Source organism: Urocampus carinirostris, chromosome 19 (genome assembly GCF_059441175.1).
Source record: "Urocampus carinirostris isolate Australia breed hairy pipefish chromosome 19, RoL_Ucar_1.0, whole genome shotgun sequence".
Classification (NCBI taxonomy): Eukaryota; Metazoa; Chordata; class Actinopteri; order Syngnathiformes; family Syngnathidae; genus Urocampus; species Urocampus carinirostris.
Genome location: NC_142367.1, coordinates 24,061,007 through 24,078,086, shown reverse-complemented (window position 1 = coordinate 24,078,086; position 17,080 = coordinate 24,061,007). Strand labels below are relative to the sequence as shown.

The 17,080-nt window shown below is 46.8% G+C and overlaps 1 protein-coding gene across 4 annotated transcripts in view; it reads left to right on the top strand.

Moving 5' to 3' along the window:
- Positions 1-17,080, top strand: part of LOC148347816 (integrin beta-3-like) — an 83,797-nt gene that overhangs the window by 47,190 nt on the left and 19,527 nt on the right. For all 4 annotated transcript variants that reach the window (XM_088324207.1, XM_088324205.1, XM_088324206.1 and 1 more), the window contains 5 exons: positions 689-850; positions 921-1,016; positions 6,726-6,815; positions 7,354-7,488; positions 10,960-11,410. In XM_088324207.1, the coding sequence (XP_088180333.1) occupies positions 689-850; positions 921-1,016; positions 6,726-6,815; positions 7,354-7,488; positions 10,960-11,410 (934 nt within the window). The remainder of the gene's footprint in view (positions 1-688; positions 851-920; positions 1,017-6,725; positions 6,816-7,353; positions 7,489-10,959; positions 11,411-17,080) is intronic.

The window sequence follows — 17,080 nt, the reverse complement described above, 5'->3', positions numbered from 1 at the left end:
GCAGATATATTGTGGTTCTGAAGAAATGACATGATTCACACTGAATTTATTTTTCAATGGTACAAGAGAAATTGAAAAATTAGCTTTGAAAGTCCTTAAAAAGTGCTTGAATTTGGCCACAAAAAAGGTGTACGAACCCTGTATGGCACGACCAGAACGGAATCAGGACCCAAATGCGTAGCGTTAACCACAAGTTTATTGATAGAAAGAGGAAGGGCAAGCGAGCCGCTCACACAATCGAATCGTGATCCGAATCCGGAAGTGGATCTTCCGGAGTGGGAGATGGGGGTCTCAAGAACAGGTCGATAGCCAGGACAGGAGAGCAGAAACTGGGTGGGAATGAAAAACGGGTTGCGAGCCAGGACGGGAGAGCAAAGGTGGTCGGGGTCAAAAACAGGTAGTCGGAGACAAACGGGGAGATCAGGAACGGACGGGTGGAAAAACGGGAGTGGGACAGGCGGGAGTCAGGGTCAAAATGCTTGCCTTGTAGAAACAGAGGTTTGCTGACGGACTGACAACAGGCGAGTGAAAGGACTGGGCTGGAAAAGAACAGGAAAGCCAAACGAGCGGGCACAGGTGATCCAAATTAGTCATCACGACACTGTATACAATTTGACTGTTCCTGATCTAAAGCTATTGTCGATATTTACCCTCGGAATAAAATTTTGTCCCGCACGTCCTAATCCAGGAGCAGATCGGCTGGCGTCCAGGCGCGTCCCACCTCCTGATCTTCACCTCGGACGCCAAAACGCACGTGGCCCTGGACGGTCGTCTGGCGGGGATCGTGCAGCCCAACGACGGACGCTGCCACCTCAATTCGGCTAAAACCTACAGCATGTCTACCGTCATGGTTAGCTTGCGCCGCGTGCGCTCGTCCCTCGCTCGTCTTCACGATGAAAGAGATTCCCTTCCGTCCACAGGATTACCCGTCCCTCGCTCTCATCACGGAGAAGATGTCGGAGAACAACATCAACCTCATTTTCGCCGTCACCAACCCTGTGGTTTCTTTGTATCAGGTCAGCATGAAACGATCGTTGTGCCGTAAGGTCGCCACGATTTGGCAATGAGACGCAAAATAGGGACGGAGAAGCCATAAAGTCGAGGTTCTATTCACTATCCGGTCACGTGACTCCAATGTCTTTTCCTTATGCCTGGGTAGTGTCAAGAACCGGAACTGGATCAGGACCCAAATGCGTGACGTTTTGTCACACAAGCCTTTTATTTTACGGGAAATGGGGAGTCGTGCACGTTAGGCAGCAGTCTGACGTGGAATAATAGGAAGCCAGAGGCTGACGAGATCGATGCCAATTGCCTGAATTGATATCAGACGGCTGGGGTCGATACCCGACAGGACGGGACAGACGGGATTGATATCCAAACAGGATATCAAAATAAACAAGACAAAATAGACGGGAACAAAACTGGAAACCGATATTAAAAAACGGGACAGACAGGATTGATATCAAAACTGGATATCGAAATTAAACAGGACAAAATAGACAGGAACGAAACTGGAAACCGATATTAAAAAACGGGACGGACAGGATTGATATCAAAACTGGATATCAAAATAAACAGGACAAACTAGACGGCAACGAAACTGGAAACCGATATTAAAAAAGGGGACGGACAGGATTGATATCAAAACTGGATATCGAAATTAAACAGGACAAAATAGACAGGAACGAAACTGGAAACCGATATTAAAAAACGGGACGGACAGGATTGATATCAAAACTGGATATCGAAATTAAACAGAACAAAATAGACGGGAACGAAACTGGAAACCGATATCAAACAACGGGACGGACCGGATTGATATCAAAACTGGATATCGAAATGAAACGGGACAAACTAGACGGGAACAAAACTGGAAACCGATATTGAACAGGACCAAATAAACAGGAACTATACCGGACAGGAGTCAAAACCAGCGTCTTGCGGGGCAGAGGTACGTTGACGGACTGACAAAGGGTGAGTGAGAGTACTGAGCTTAAATAGAAGGGAAGCCATCAGTCAAAGAGCCGCAGCTGACGCCACACGGGCGGGGCCAATTGGGCGCCATGGCAACCGTGGCATTTTAATTTTTGTGGTATTTATTTTTAGTATTGTTTTGGTCTTTCCGTAGTATGTTTGTAGTATTTCTATCGTATTATTTTTGTAGTGTTCCTTTGATATTTTGTAATATTACTGTCGTTGTATTTTTGTAGTATTTCTGTTGTATTTATATTGTATTAGAGTTGTGCTGCAGTAGAATTTTTGTAGTATTTTTATAAAACGTTTTTCTTTTGGCTTCCCTCCTGTTTAAGCCCAGTGCTCTCACTCACCCTTTGTCAGTCCGTCAACGAACCTCTGCACCCGCAAAACGTGGATTTTGACTCTGTACAGTATCCTGTTTGTTTATCCTGTCCGGTATCGATCTCGTCTATTTCGTCCTGTTTTGATATCAGTCTCCGGTCGCCAGTGTCTGGTATCGTTCCCGTCTATTGTTATGTCTGATCTCTGTCTCCAATCTCCTATATCTGTTATCGATCCTGTCAGTCCCGTTCTGTCCGGCTTCCTGCTTGTGTTTCCTGTCTGGTATCGTTCCCATCTATTTTGTTGTGGTAAATATTGATCTCCGGTATCGTTCCCGGCTATTTTGTTCTGTTTGATATCATTCTCCAGTGTCTGGTAGCGGTCCTTTCTAGTCTGTCCTGTTTAATTTTGATCTCCAGTGTCTGGTATCGTTTCCGTTTATCTCGTCCTGCTTGTTTTCGGACTCCAGTCTCCAGTTCCTGATATCAAACCTGTTAGTCTGCTTTTCCTGCTTGTGTTTCCTGTCTGGTATCGTTCCTGTCTATTTTGTCCTGTTAAATATCGATCTCCAGTATTGTTCCCGGCTATTTTGTTCTGTTTGATATCATTCTCCAGTGTCTGGTAGCGTTATCATCAAGTTTGTCCTGTTAAATTTCGATCTCCAGTGTCTGGTATCGTTTCCGTCTATCTCGTCCTCCTCGTTATCAGACTCCAGCCTCTAGTGCCTGATATAAATCTTGTCTGACCCGTCCTGTCCGGTATCGACCCCGTCTGTCCGATATCTGCTCGTGCAATTGGTATCGATCTCGTCGGCCTCTGGATTCCTGTTCATGTTTAGTTTTGTAGTATTAGGATAGTTGGAGTTTTGTAGTATTTCTGCTGTCGGATTTTTGTATTAACACTATAGATTTTATGTCATGAACCGGAACAGGATCAGGACCCAAACGCGTGACGTTTCTCACACAAGCTTTTATTTTACAGGAAGTGGGGAGTCATGTATGTTAGGCAGCAGTCTGGCGTGGAACGACAGGAAGCCAGAGGCTGATGAGATCGATACCAATTGCCCGAGCAGATATTGGACAGATGGGGTTGATACCGGACAGGACGGGACAGATGGGATTGATAATGAAACAGGATATCCAAATAAAACAGGACAAACTAGACGGGAACGAAACTGGAAACCGATAATAAAAAACACGACAGACAGGATTGATATCAAAACAGGATATTGAAATCAAACAGGACAAACTAGACGGGAACGAAACTGGAAACCGATATTAAACAGGACAAAATAAACGGGAACAATACCGGACAGGAAATACCAACAGGAAACAGGACCGAGTCAAAACCCGCGTCTTGCGGGGCAGAGGTTCGTTGACGGACTGACCAAGGAAGAGTGAGAGCACTGAGCTTGAATAGAACAGTATTCACAGACACAAACTGCAAACGGAGAAGTATGGCTTCTCCGACTGGTCTGTTATTACTTAATCTCGTGCGTTCTTCAACTCCTCCAAACCTCACTGGTCTATAAAAGACATTTTTGAGCGGCACTTGGGGGGAATGGAAATTCTTCGATTTATCGCCAATGTACAATGTTCTGACTCAGCAAAATTTTGGTTCGACGCAAAAAAATAAAAAGAATTAGACAGGATTCTTGGAAATGTCAAGGTACAATGTGAAAAACACAGTACAGTAACATACCGAGTGCAATATAGCAGAAGTATTCTTGGAATTCGATGTTGCCAAATACCGTGGTAGAGAATATAGCACTGTCAAAAATCGGAACAGGATCAGGACCCAAACGCGTGACGATTTTGAAATTCAACAGGACGAACTAGACGGTAAGGAAACTGGAAACCGATATTAAAAAGGACAAAATAACCAGGAACGATATAAGACAGGAAATACCAACGGGAGACAGGACCCGATTCCAATTGCCCGAGTTGATATCGGACAGATGGGGGTCGATACCCAACAGAATGGGACAGGCAGGATTGATAATGACACAAGATATCGAAAATAAACGGGGACAAACTAGACAGGAACAAAAACTGGAGAAAATAATAAACAGGACAAAAATAGGCGAAAACTAAACTGAAAACTGATATTAAACAGGACAAAATAACCAGGAACAATATCAGACAGGAAATACCAACGGAAGACAGGACCCGATTCCAATTTCCCGAGTTGATATCGGACAGATGGGGTCGATACCGGACAGGACGGGACAGACAGGATAGATAATGAATCGGGATGTCGAAAATAAACAGGAGAAACTAGACGGGAACGAAACTGTAGATGCAAGACGTGTATCTTGACTCTGTCTGGTATCCTGCTCTTGAATCCAGTATCCCGTATCTATCCCATCTGTCCCGTCCTGTCTGGTATCTTTCTCCAGTGTCCAATATCGATCCCACCGGTCTCGTCCTGTCCGGTATCTTGCTCTCACTCATCCGTTGTCAGTCCGTCAACGAACCTCTGCACCAACACATGTGTTTTGACTCTGTCCGGTATCCTGCTTGAGTATCCTGTCCAGTATCGATCCCGTCTTTCTCGTCCTGTCTGATACCTTGCTACAATCTCCAGTATCAAGTATCGTTCCTGTCTATCGCGTCCTGTTTGATATCAGACTCCAGTCTCCAGTGTCTGGTATCGATCCCGTCTGTTTCGTCCTGTCTGATACCTTACTACAATCTGCGGTATCCCGTTTCGATCACGCCTGTCTCATCCTGTCCGATATCTTTCAACATTCTCCAGTTTCCGGTATTGATCCCGTCTGTCTCGTCCTGTCTGATATCTGTCTCCAGTCTCCTGTATCTGATATCGATCCTGTCTGTCCCGTCCTGTCCGGTATCGATCCTGTCTGTCCGGTATCTGCTTGTGTATCTGGTATTGATCCTGTCTGTCCCGTCCTGTACGGTATCGATCCTGTCTGTCTGGTATCTGCTTGTGTATCTGGTATCGATCCTCTCTGTCCTGTCCTGTCCTGTCCGGTAACGAACCTGTCGGTCTGGTATCTGCTCGTGTATCTGGTATTGATCCTGTCTGTCCCGTCCTGTCCGGTATCGATCCTGTCTGTCCGGTATCTGCTTGTGTATCTGGTATTGATCCTGTTTGTCCCGTCCTGTCCGGTATCGATCCCGTCTGTCCGGTATCTGCTTGTGTATCTGGTATTGATCCTGTCTGTCATTACGTGTCTGGTAACGAACCTGTCGGTCCGGTATCTGCTCGTGTATCTGGTATTGATCCTGTCTGTCCCGTCCTGTCGGGTATCGACCCTGTCTGTCCGGGATCTGCTCGTATATGTGGTATCGATCCTGTCTGTCATTACGTGTCTGGTAACGAACCTGTCGGTCCGGTATCTGCTTGTGTATCTGGTATTGATCCTGTCTGTCATTACGTGTCTGGTAACGAACCTGTCGGTCCGGTATCTGCTTGTGTATCTGGTATTGATCCTGTTTGTCCCGTCCTGTCCGGTATCGATCCCGTCTGTCCGGTATCTGCTTGTGTATCTGGTATTGATCCTGTCTGTCATTACGTGTCTGGTAACGAACCTGTCGGTCCGGTATCTGCTCGTGTATCTGGTATTGATCCTGTCTGTCCCGTCCTGTCGGGTATCGACCCTGTCTGTCCGGGATCTGCTCGTATATGTGGTATCGATCCTGTCTCTCCCGCCCTGTCCGGTATCGACCCAGTCTGTCCGAATCACTGGCGTTTGTGTTAACATGCATGACTGCCCCAATACCGTAAAATTAACGCTTGTGTGAGAAACATTACGCATCTGGGTCTTCCTCCTGTTCTGGTTCTGTATTTGAAACAGTCCTTTTCTTACTTTCCCCATTTTCATCGTAGAATAAAAAAGAAAACCGCCAGCACTCTTGAAATGTGTTTAATTGTGTAATATTTAGTTCTTCCTAGTGGGAAAAAAAACTTTCATTTGTTAAAAAAATCTATGTATGAAATTCGCCAACTGCTGCATTTTGTCAGGACCAGCACAAAGGGTGGACCCAATCGCGTAACGTTTACCACAAGTTTTATTGAAAGGGCTAAGACCACGATCCGGAATTCACTGGGCGCGGGAAGCAAGTCGCTCTTACACTCGGATTTTGATCCGAACACGGAAGTGGATCTTCCGTAGCGGGCGATGGCGGCGTCAGGGACGGAAAAACTGATCGGTAGCCGGGACCGGGAGAGCAATGCGTGGTCGGGGTCGGAAACGAGTCGTAAGCCAGGACGGGAGAGTAGACGTAGTTTGGATCAAAAATGGGTCGTACGCCGGGACAGCAGGCGTGGTCGGGATCAAAACAAGTCGTAGCTGGGGACAAACGGGAGCAAAAACGGAAAGGAACAATACTACCGGTAATCTGAATGAAAGATCTAATGCTTTTCTTTTTTATTCTGCTTGACTTTCCATTTCATGCGCGTAGAACTACAGCGAGCTGATTCCCGGCACGACCGTGGGAACGCTGTCCAACGACTCCGGAAACGTGATTCAACTCATCCTGAAGGCCTACGCGGTACGTTTCCATTCAAACACATTTGTGGCTTTTGTTCTCTATTTACTTTTTTTCCTTTGTTTCTTTTTTCAGTTTTTTTTCTGAATTTTTCCTTCTTTTTTTCTTTTCCTTTTTTTCCTTTTTTTTCTCAGCTTTTCACTACTTTTTCATTTTGGTATTTTTTTTCTTTTTTGTTCTATTCCCCCCCTTCCTTTAAGACACTTTGTTTCTAATTTTACATCATATTTGGTCATATAGGGATGAAAGAAGCAAAAACAACCCGAAGAGCCCTTTAGGACCCGAAAGAGCCGGTTCCTATTAGTGAGCCGAGCCGAAGAAGCCGGTTCTCGAAAAACTTTAAAAACTCACACACGCAGCTTAGAGGGAAAATTGCGCTGGCTAGATTTTCTGCAGGATGGCATGAGTTTGTTGAAGCCAACTGTCTGGACAAAACCTTTAAAGAAATCCCCTCAGAACAGAGGGTCTGGGGACGGGGGTGCGGTTTTTGGTCTCAAAACGGTTCCCTTTCTGTGTTTAACATTTGGACCTCCTGCCGCAGAAAATCCGTTCCAAGGTAGAGCTGGAAGTTCTGGGTGTCCCCGAGGAGCTGTCCCTGTCTTTTAACGCCACCTGTTTGAATGGAGAAGTCATCCCGGGGCTTAAGTCATGCTCCGGACTCAAGATCGGAGACACGGTAAGTACGAGTAAATAGTAAAACTGAGTTCCAGGGAATGGATTCATCTACCATCTGTCAACATTCAGGAACCTATGGTGCTTAGCTCTTTTCCAGACCACAGAAATGTTGACTGAGTTTGGAATCATTCCCGATTCACCATATAGAAGACTTTTTTATATTATTTATATTATTAAATTATTAAAATATATTAAATCTATTTTTATATTGTTTTCCTTATATCCTCACTGTAAAATGTGGAACTAGAGTGCCACGTCCAATTTCGTTGTCACAATATATCCCATGTTGTAACAATGACAATAAAGGTATATTCTCATCGCATCAGCTACACCGCTTATCCTCAGTAGGGTCGCGGGGGTGCCCATCCCAGCAATCATCGGGCAGTGGGCAGGGGACACCCTGAACTGGTTGCCAGCCAATCGCAGGGCACACAGGGACAGACAACTCCCTCCCTCATTCACACCTAGGGACAATTTGGACCGGCCAATTCACCTGAAATGCATGTTTTTGGAACGTGGGAGGAAACCGGAGTGCCCGGAGGAAACCCACGCAAGCACGGGGAGAACATACAAACTCCGCACAGGAAGTCTGGAGCTGGATTTGAACCCACGCAGGAGGTTCCCATGACTTGAACTGTGCCGCCGTGCTGCCCTATATTTTTATTATATTATTTATATCATTAAATTATTAAAATATATGAAATCTATTTTTATATTGTTTTCCCTATATCCTCGCTGTAAAATGTGGAACTGGAGTGCCACGTCCAATTTCGTTGTCACAATATATCCCATGTTGTAACAATGACAATAAAGGTATATTCTATTCTATTATATTGTGGGAACCATGTTATTGGTACAGTCAATCCCCTATATGTCAGGACCAGAACGGAGACAGGACCCACTTGCGTTGTGTTTCTCACAAGTTTTATTAGAAGAAAAGGAAAGGGTTGCCCCCACGATCCGGTGCAGAAGCAAGTCGCTCTGAACGCGGAAGCAGATCTTCCGTGTCGAGCAATGGCGGTGTCGGGAACGGAAAAACGGGTCAGTAGCCGGGACAAGAGAGCAAAAACGTGGTCGGAAGCGAGTCGGAAGCCAGGAATGGAGAGTAGACGTGGTCGGGGACAAAAAGAGGTCGAAAGCCGGGACGGGAGAGAAGACGTGGTCAGGATCAAAAACGGGTCGAAGCCGGGGGACAGACGGGAGCAGAAAACAGGTGGGAGTCGGGGTTGAAAAAGGCTTGCCTAGTGTTAACTGAGGTTTGCAGACTTTTGGTATTGTTCCTGTTTATTTTTGTCCCGTTTGATATCGGTTTCAATTTTCGTTCCAGTCTATTTTTGTCTTATTTGTTATTTTCTCCAGTTTGTCCTGTTTATTTTTGATTTCCCGATTCATTATCTATCCTGCCTGTCCGGTATCGACCCCATCTGTCCGATATCAACTCGGGCACTTGGTATCGATCTTGTCAGCCTCTGGCTTCCTATCATTCCACGCCAGACCGCTTCTTAACGTGCATGACTCCGCATTTCCCGTAAAATAAAAGGCTTGTGTGAGAACGTCACGCGTTTGGGTCCTGATCCTGTTCTGGTTCTTGACAATATGCAAAAAATAGAAATCAGGGAAGGGGCAAATCCTTTTTTTTTGACATAAGCGAGTTCCTTTTTCCATTTCTGGTTTCCATTTTTTGTTTCTTCCTGATTTTATCTTAGCATTCTGTTTTTTCAACTTCCTCTCCTTACCACCCCAGGTGACATTTCTGGCCTGCACACATTTCTATTTCAAAGCCTGGTTTTCTCCTTATAAGGTCATCCCACCACTGCTTGTTTTTTGGGTCTGTACCAGATGACGATGTCATGCCAAATGAGTGATTACTCCACGTGTTTCTGGAGGCATTTCTTAGTCGAAACAACATCTGCCTTCACATTTCATTATTTGAATATATCCCCTGCAGAATGAATAACATGCATGATACGAATGTTTTCATACTGAGACCTAAACTGATATAATTCGTGCTTCAAAATTCTCGAATCCCCCTAAAATAGTTATATACTTTTCGGGTTCAGATTCTTTTTTAATACAGGTTGTGTCAAGAACCGGAACAGGAGAAGGACCCAAATGCGTGACGTTTCTCACACAAGCTTTATTTTACGAGAAATGGGGCAGTCATGCACGTTAACCCAAATGCCAGTGATTCGGCGATCGTTGGGCGTGGAACGACAGGAATCCAGAGGGCGACAATATCGATACCAATTGGAGATATCAGACGGATGGGGTCGATACTGGACAGGACAGACAGGATTGATATCAGGCACAGAAGACTGGAGTCTGATAACAAGCAGGAGGAGATAGACGGAAAGGATACCAGACACTGGAGATCGAAATTAAAAAGGACAAACTAGACAGGAATGATACTGGAGATTGATATTTAATACCAAACAGGAAACACAAGCAGGAAACCGGACGGAACAGGACAGACAGGATTGATATCAGGCACAGGAGACTGGAGTCCGATAACAAGCAGGAGGAAATAGACGGAAAGGATACGAGACACTGGAGATCGAAATTAAAAAGGACAAACTAGACGGAAATGATACTGGAGATCGATATTTAATACCGGACGGCAAAACAAAGCATGCAAATCAATAAACGTACAGTAGTTGTGGATTGAAAACAACTACTTAATAGAGAAAATATTTTACTTTTAACTCACTAGAACCTACGCACCCACAGAACGTGGTTTGAGGTCACAAAACTGGTCGTAAGCCGGGACAGGAGAGCAAAAAGGTGGTCGGGATCGGAAACGAGTCGTAAGCCAGGACGGTAGAGTAGACTTAGTCAGGATCAAAAATGGGTCGTAAGCCGGGACGGTAGAGCAGACGTGTTTGGGATCAAAACGGGTCGTAGCCGGAGACAAACCGGAGCAAAAACGGGACAGGCGGGAGTCAGGGTCGAAAAAGGCTTGCCTTGTAGAAACAGAGGTTCGCTGACGGACTGACAACAGGCGAGTGAAAGGGCTAAGGGGAACCAGGTGAGTGTAATGAGTAATCATGACAGAAAACAAGTGGAAAACAAATGATAAAGGCTCTTGAAACGTAGTTGTGGATTGAAAACAACTACTTAATAGAGAAAATATTTTACTTTTAACTCACTACAAACTCCGCACCCCACATTTAATGCCACCAAAAAGAGTAGGAACCCTGTTTTATGCAAGGAAAACGCTAATTGTTCAGTTCAATTGTTAGCCCCTTGACTTTCAGTGCAGCAAACTCTGTCCAGAACTTCAGTGAGGATCTCTGAATGATTCAATGTTGATCTAAATGACTAACGATGATCAACGGAATCCAGCCGTGTGTCATCAAGTCTCTGCATAAATGCAGAGGTCTGCTTAAAGCACAAAGAGCATCACGAAGAACGAGGAACACACCGGGCAGGTCCGAGAACCTGTTGCTTCTTGACTATATATTTTGATACGCAGGTGTCCTTCAGCGTGGAGGCCAGAGCACGCGCCTGCCCCAAACAGAAGAAGAAGAAGACCTTCGTCATCAAACCGGTGGGCTTCAAAGACTCCCTTTCCATCGTCGTCACTCTGGAGTGCGACTGCAAATGCCAAAATAAGGCTCAGCCCGACAGTCCCAAGTGTCACCACGGCAACGGGACCTTCCAGTGCGGCATCTGCGCCTGCCACCCGGGGCGTTTGGGTCCGCACTGCGAGTGCGCCGAGGGCGACTACGGCCCCTCCGAACGGGACCGCTGCACGCCGTCGGAAACGGGCACCGGGTCGGGGACGGAGTCGGTTTGCAGCGGGCGCGGGGATTGCGTGTGCGGACAGTGCGTTTGCCACAGCAGCGATTTTGGCAAAGTCTGGGGGAAGCTCTGCGAGTGCGACGACTTCAACTGCCTGCGCTACAAAGGAGAAATCTGCTCCGGTAGGTACAGGTTTCCTTTTTTGCCTTTTGGGTTGGAATTTATTATCAACGTTTACCAAATTGTTCAAATTACCGTATTTTCCGCACGATAAGGCGCACCTAAAAGCCTTTCTTTTTTTCAAAAGCTGACCATAACACAGTGCGCCTTATATATGGATCAATATTAAATCGCAAGGTCTCGCAATTTACGCAACAGCCGCCGACTATGCTGGGATTTCTTTACCGGCGTTTCATTGGCTAAGCAATGTGTCAATCATCAGTTGAATGGATCGCTATTGGCTAAAGTTATTCGGAGGTCAAGGGGAGGATCCTTTTTATCATTTACAGCAGGGGTGTCAAACTCATTTGAACTCGGGGGCCACACGATAGAACAAACATTCTGTCGGAGGGCCGGACGAGTAGATTAAAGCGTAAGAAAAAGAGAGATAAAGAAATAAGAGAAAGAGGGAGGGAAAAGATGAGAGAGGGCGGGACAAAGAAAGAAAAAGAGAGAGAGAGCGTGAGAAACAAAAGAGATAAAAAGTCGTGAGAGAGGGGAAAAAGAAAGGGAGAGGAAGAAAGAAATCCAAAGAGAAATGGAAAGACAGAAGGAGAGAAAAAAGAAAAGAAAGCGCACAGGGTAGGAAGAGAGAAAGAGAACAGAGAGAAAAGGAAAAAAGGCAGTTAGAGCAAAATAATTTAAAAAGACAGAGAGAGAGAGAAAGAAACAAAGAGCAACAAAGGAAGGGAAAAAGAGACACACAGAGTGAAAGAGACAGAGACAGAGAGCGGGAGAAAAGGGGTGGAAGAGAGAGAGAGAGAGAGAGAGACAGAGACAGAGACAAAGAGAGAGAGAGAGAGATACAACTACAGCGTCTTTGTTCGAGACACCTGACTTTGGCAACATCAAGTGGACCTATTTCAACCTGCAGCTTGTTTTTCTCTTGCGCTTCTCTGAGTGTTGTCTTGCGGGCCGGATTCAATCCCTTAGCGGGCCTGATCTGGCCCACGGGCCGCCTGTTTGACACCTGTGATTTACAGGCTGGCATTGGCTTGAACGGCAAAACAAAGCCTGCAATTGGCCGAAAAAGACGTGTCAATCATCAGTTGACTCGATCACTATTGGCTAAAGTTATTCGGCGGTCAAGAGGCGGATCCTTTTTATCATTTACAGGCTGGCATTGGCTTAAACGGCAAAACAAAGCCTGCAATTGGCCGAAAAAAGATGAATGCGTATAGCACGTGGTTGACGGCATACAGAAAGCAATTTTTTACTATTTTGTATTTGTAAATATTTTATTCTCCTGGATTTACTAAACTCACAGATATAAGAGGACCACGGCTGCACATTATTATTGAACACAACGACTTCGGTGAGCTACTCCGGCTATGCATTTTCCCAGTATCTTGTTTCAGACTGAACTCGATGTTTCTGTGATAAGCGGTGCAGATAATGGATGGAATGGAGTGTCTATTTTTAAATTCAACTCAATTCCAAGTGTTTATTGTCATGTATACAGTAAAGTTGCGAGCAAAAGAGAAAATAGAAACTAAGGAATGGTTGGCATTTCTTGAATCCCAAGACTTGAACCTTCCGAATGATATTTGAAACGATGCATTTGAGTGACATCGTACGGACACCGCATCCGCTTGTGTTCTCGACACTTATTTGCGTCTTTGCAAGCTTTGGGAATGTTAAGGAAAGTTCGAATCCCGGCTCGTTCGTGTTACATGTCGAAGTATGCTTGGGTAAGACACTGAACCCCGAATACCCCCAATAAGCAGGTTAGCGCCTTACATGGCTGCAAGGCCGCTATTGGGAAATGTGGAGCACATTGTAAAGCGCTTTGGGAAGTCATTGACTTGAAAAGCGCTATAGAAATGCAGATCATTTTATTTAATTTCCACACGAGGGCAGATTTATTTTCCCTAACAATTTAAATCGAAAACAGCCGAATTAGTGACGTTGGAGTCCGTGTGAAGCCTTTTTTCTAAAGTCCTTTAGCTTTCTCCTTTCGGCCAACTTCTCCCCGCACAATGGTGTGCCGGCTCCTCCCATGGGCGTGCCAAGGAAGCCCCCTGGGCTTCACCATCTCATAGACGAGCGTCCCGATGTCTGGGATACTCAAAACAACACCGAGCCTTTCTGCGTCATCAGCGTCTGGGTGTGCCGATTATCTTATCAGCCGTATGTCCCGTTCCTGCCGTTCCTGTAAACAACATTTTCCACCAGTGTGCCCTGACCTCGCACCACAGCCCAGTCAGTGAATATCTTTTGCATTGAATGTCATTTGTATTCAATCGTATAAAATCCTTTATAGTCCAATGATGTTAGCATTAGCATCCTATTAGCATCCAATCTGTTGGATGCGTGATAGGCAGCAAACGTCACTGCGTGGCGGGAGGAAGCGAACAAATCATCAACCACGGCGGACGAAAACACGGATAAATCACACATGAATGGAAAATGAACACTTGTTTATTTTGTAACGAAAAAAATCCAACATCGCATCGCATACAACTGGATTCACAACATGAAGCTCAACTGTCAGGACCAGGACGGAGACAGGACCCACTTGCGTTACGTTTTATTGGGAAGAAAGGAAAGGGTTGCCCCCACGATCCGGTGATCGCTGGTCGCGGGAAGCAGGTCGCTCTGAACGTGGAAGTGGCACTTCCGTGGCGAGCGATGGCGGTGTCGGGAACGAAAAAAACGGGTCAGTAGCCGGGACAGGAGAGCAAAAATGTGGTCTGGCTCAGCAACGAGTCGAAAGCCAGGAGAGGAGAGGAGACGTGGTCAAGATTAAAAAAAAAAAAATAACAGATCGAAGCTGAGGAACAGACGGGAGCAAAAACAGGAGTGAGTCAGGGTCGAAAAAGCTTGCCTAGAGTAAACTGAGGTTCGCAGACGGACTTACAACAGGTGACAGAGAGGAGTGGGTTTGAATAGGGACGGGGAGCCGATCAGAGTCGGTGGCAGTTGGCGCCAAAAGATTCACATCAATAATCATGACATCAACGTCACTTTGGTAAACAAGCAGTGGAGTTCTCTCCTTCTTAAAGTCAACAATAATGACATTCAAATCACACCACACAGAGGTTTTGGGGGGACAACTCTCTACTGTTAGCATCCATGAGTACTTCCACAAACACTAAGCGTATTGTGGTTGGCGTCACTTCACATCAAGTCACATAAAAGTCACATTTATTTGTAAATCCGAACCAATTCACAAAAATACCTCAATTGATTGGCTCCCGATCAGTATTTGAACCCAGTCCTGTCTGTCCCCTGTGGTCAGTCCGTCTGCGAACCTCAGTGTATACTAGGCAAGCCTTTTTTCGACCATGACACCCACCTGTCCCTTTAGGAGTCAGGGTCGAAAAAAGGCTTGCCTAGTGTTAACTGAGGTTGGCAGACGGACTGACAAAAGGGGACAGACAGGACTGGGTTCAAATACTGATCAGGAGCCAATCAGAACGGAAGTTGGCGCCAAAAGAGCGGGCACAGCTGATCCACATCGGTAATCATGCCATTTTTCAATCATATGACTTCCTGTGCGGAGTTTGTATGTTCTCCCCGTGCTTGCGTGGGTTTCCTCCGGGCACTCCGGTTTCCTCCCACGTTCCAAAAACATGCATTTCAGTGAATTGGCCGGTCCAAATTGTCCCTAGGTGGGAATGAGCGAATGAGTTGTCTGTCCCTTGTGTGCCCTGCGATTGGCTGGCAACCAGTTCAGGGTGTCCCCTGCCCACTGCCCGGAGATGCCTGGGAGGGGCTCCAGCTCCCCCGCGACCCTAATGAGGATAAGCGGTACGGCTAATGAGATGAGATGAGATCTACATTGTGGAGGTCCAAGGTGAAATTCCAGCTACCGGCCTCCTTGTGCAGAGTTTGCATGTTCTCCCAGTGCCTTTGTGGGTTTCCTCTGGCAATTCCGGTTTTCCATCACATTACAAAGACATGCTTATCAGGTTGATTGGCTCGTCCAAATTGTCCCTAGGTGTGAAAGACTGAATGGTTGTCTGTCTCTGTGTGAAAAGGGATGAAATGGATACGGGAATTTGAAGGAGACTGCGTTTGGGTCTTTAAAAACACGCAGTCACAACCGCATATGAACTTACCACGCAGCTCATCTGCTAATAATTATAGAGCAAAAACCTGAGGATTTTCGTGCGCGAGTTTTGAAACCCGAAGCTTCCAAGCAGAACAGAAGCGGGGACTGTCTTTCAGGGAATATCATTTTGTCATTCTTTGGGGTGGGTAACTCATCTGGGGATTTTCCTTTTTTGTGTTGCATCAGACGTCGTTATGTCACTGTTTCCATTCGAAAATTCAGAATTCGAATTTTCTGTATTGACATTGATAACAAGGTAGTGTCAGAACCAGAACAGACAGTAGACCCAAACGCGTAACGTTTCACTCAAAGCTTTATTGAGGAATCGGGGACGTTAGGTGCGGGGAAACAAACGACAGCGATCCAATGCTCGCTGGGAAGGAGAAGCAGGAAGACCTCGAGATCGGAGCGTGGTCGGAGGACGGAAAGAAGTCGGGCAGTCGGGACGGGAGATCGAAGCGTGGTTGGAGGAGTGAAACAAGTTGGGCAGCCGGGACGGGCGATCGGAGCGTGGTCAGAGGATGGAAAGAAGTCAGGCAGCCGGGACGGGAGATCGAAGCGCGGTTGGAGGAGTGAAACAAGTTGGGCAGCCGGGACGGGAGATCGGAGCGTGGTCAGAGGACGGAAAGAAGTCAGGCAGCCGGGACGGGAGATCAGAATGCAGAGGAGAACGGAAACAAGTCGGGTAGTCGGGACGGGAGATCGGAGCGTGGTTGGAGGAGTGAAACAAGTTGGGAAGCCAGGACGGGAGATCGGAGCGTGGTCAGAGGACGGAAAAAAGTCAGGCAGCCGGGACGGGAGATCAGAATGCAGAGGAGAACGGAAACAAGTCGGGTAGTCGGGACGGGAGATCGGAGCGTGGTTGGAGGAGTGAAACAAGTTGGGCAGCCAGGACGGGAGATCGGAGCGTGGTCAGAGGACGGAAAGAAGTCAGGCAGCCGGGACGGGAGATCAGAATGCAGAGGAGAACGGAAACAAGTCGGGTAGTCGGGACGGGAGATCGGAGCGTGGTTGGAGGAGTGAAACAAGTTGGGCAGCCAGGACGGGAGATCGGAGCGTGGTCAGAGGACGGAAAGAAGTCAGGCAGCCGGGACGGGAGAACAGAATGCAGAGGAGAACGGAAACAAGTCGGGTAGTCGGGACGGGAGATCGGAGCGTGGTTGGAGGAGTGAAACAAGTTGGGCAGCCAGGACGGGAGATTGGAGTGTTATTGGAGGAGAGAAACAAGTTGGGCAGCTGGGATGGGGGATCAAAGCGTCGTCAGTGGACGGAAGCAAGTTGGCCAGCCAGGACAGGCGATCAGGGCGTCGTCAGAGGACAGAAACAAGTCGGGCAGCCGGGACGGGAGGTCGGTGTGTCGTCATCAGACGGAAGCAAGTCAGACAGCCGGGACGAAAGATCAGACCGTCGTCGGAGGACAGAAGCAAGTCAGGCAACCGGGACGGGAATTCGGAGCGTCGTCTTCGGACGGAAAAAAGTTGGGCAGCCGGGACGGGAGATCGGAGCTTGGTCGGAGGACCGAAACAAGTCGGGCAGCCGGGACGGGAGATCGGAGCGTGGTCAGAGGACAGAAATA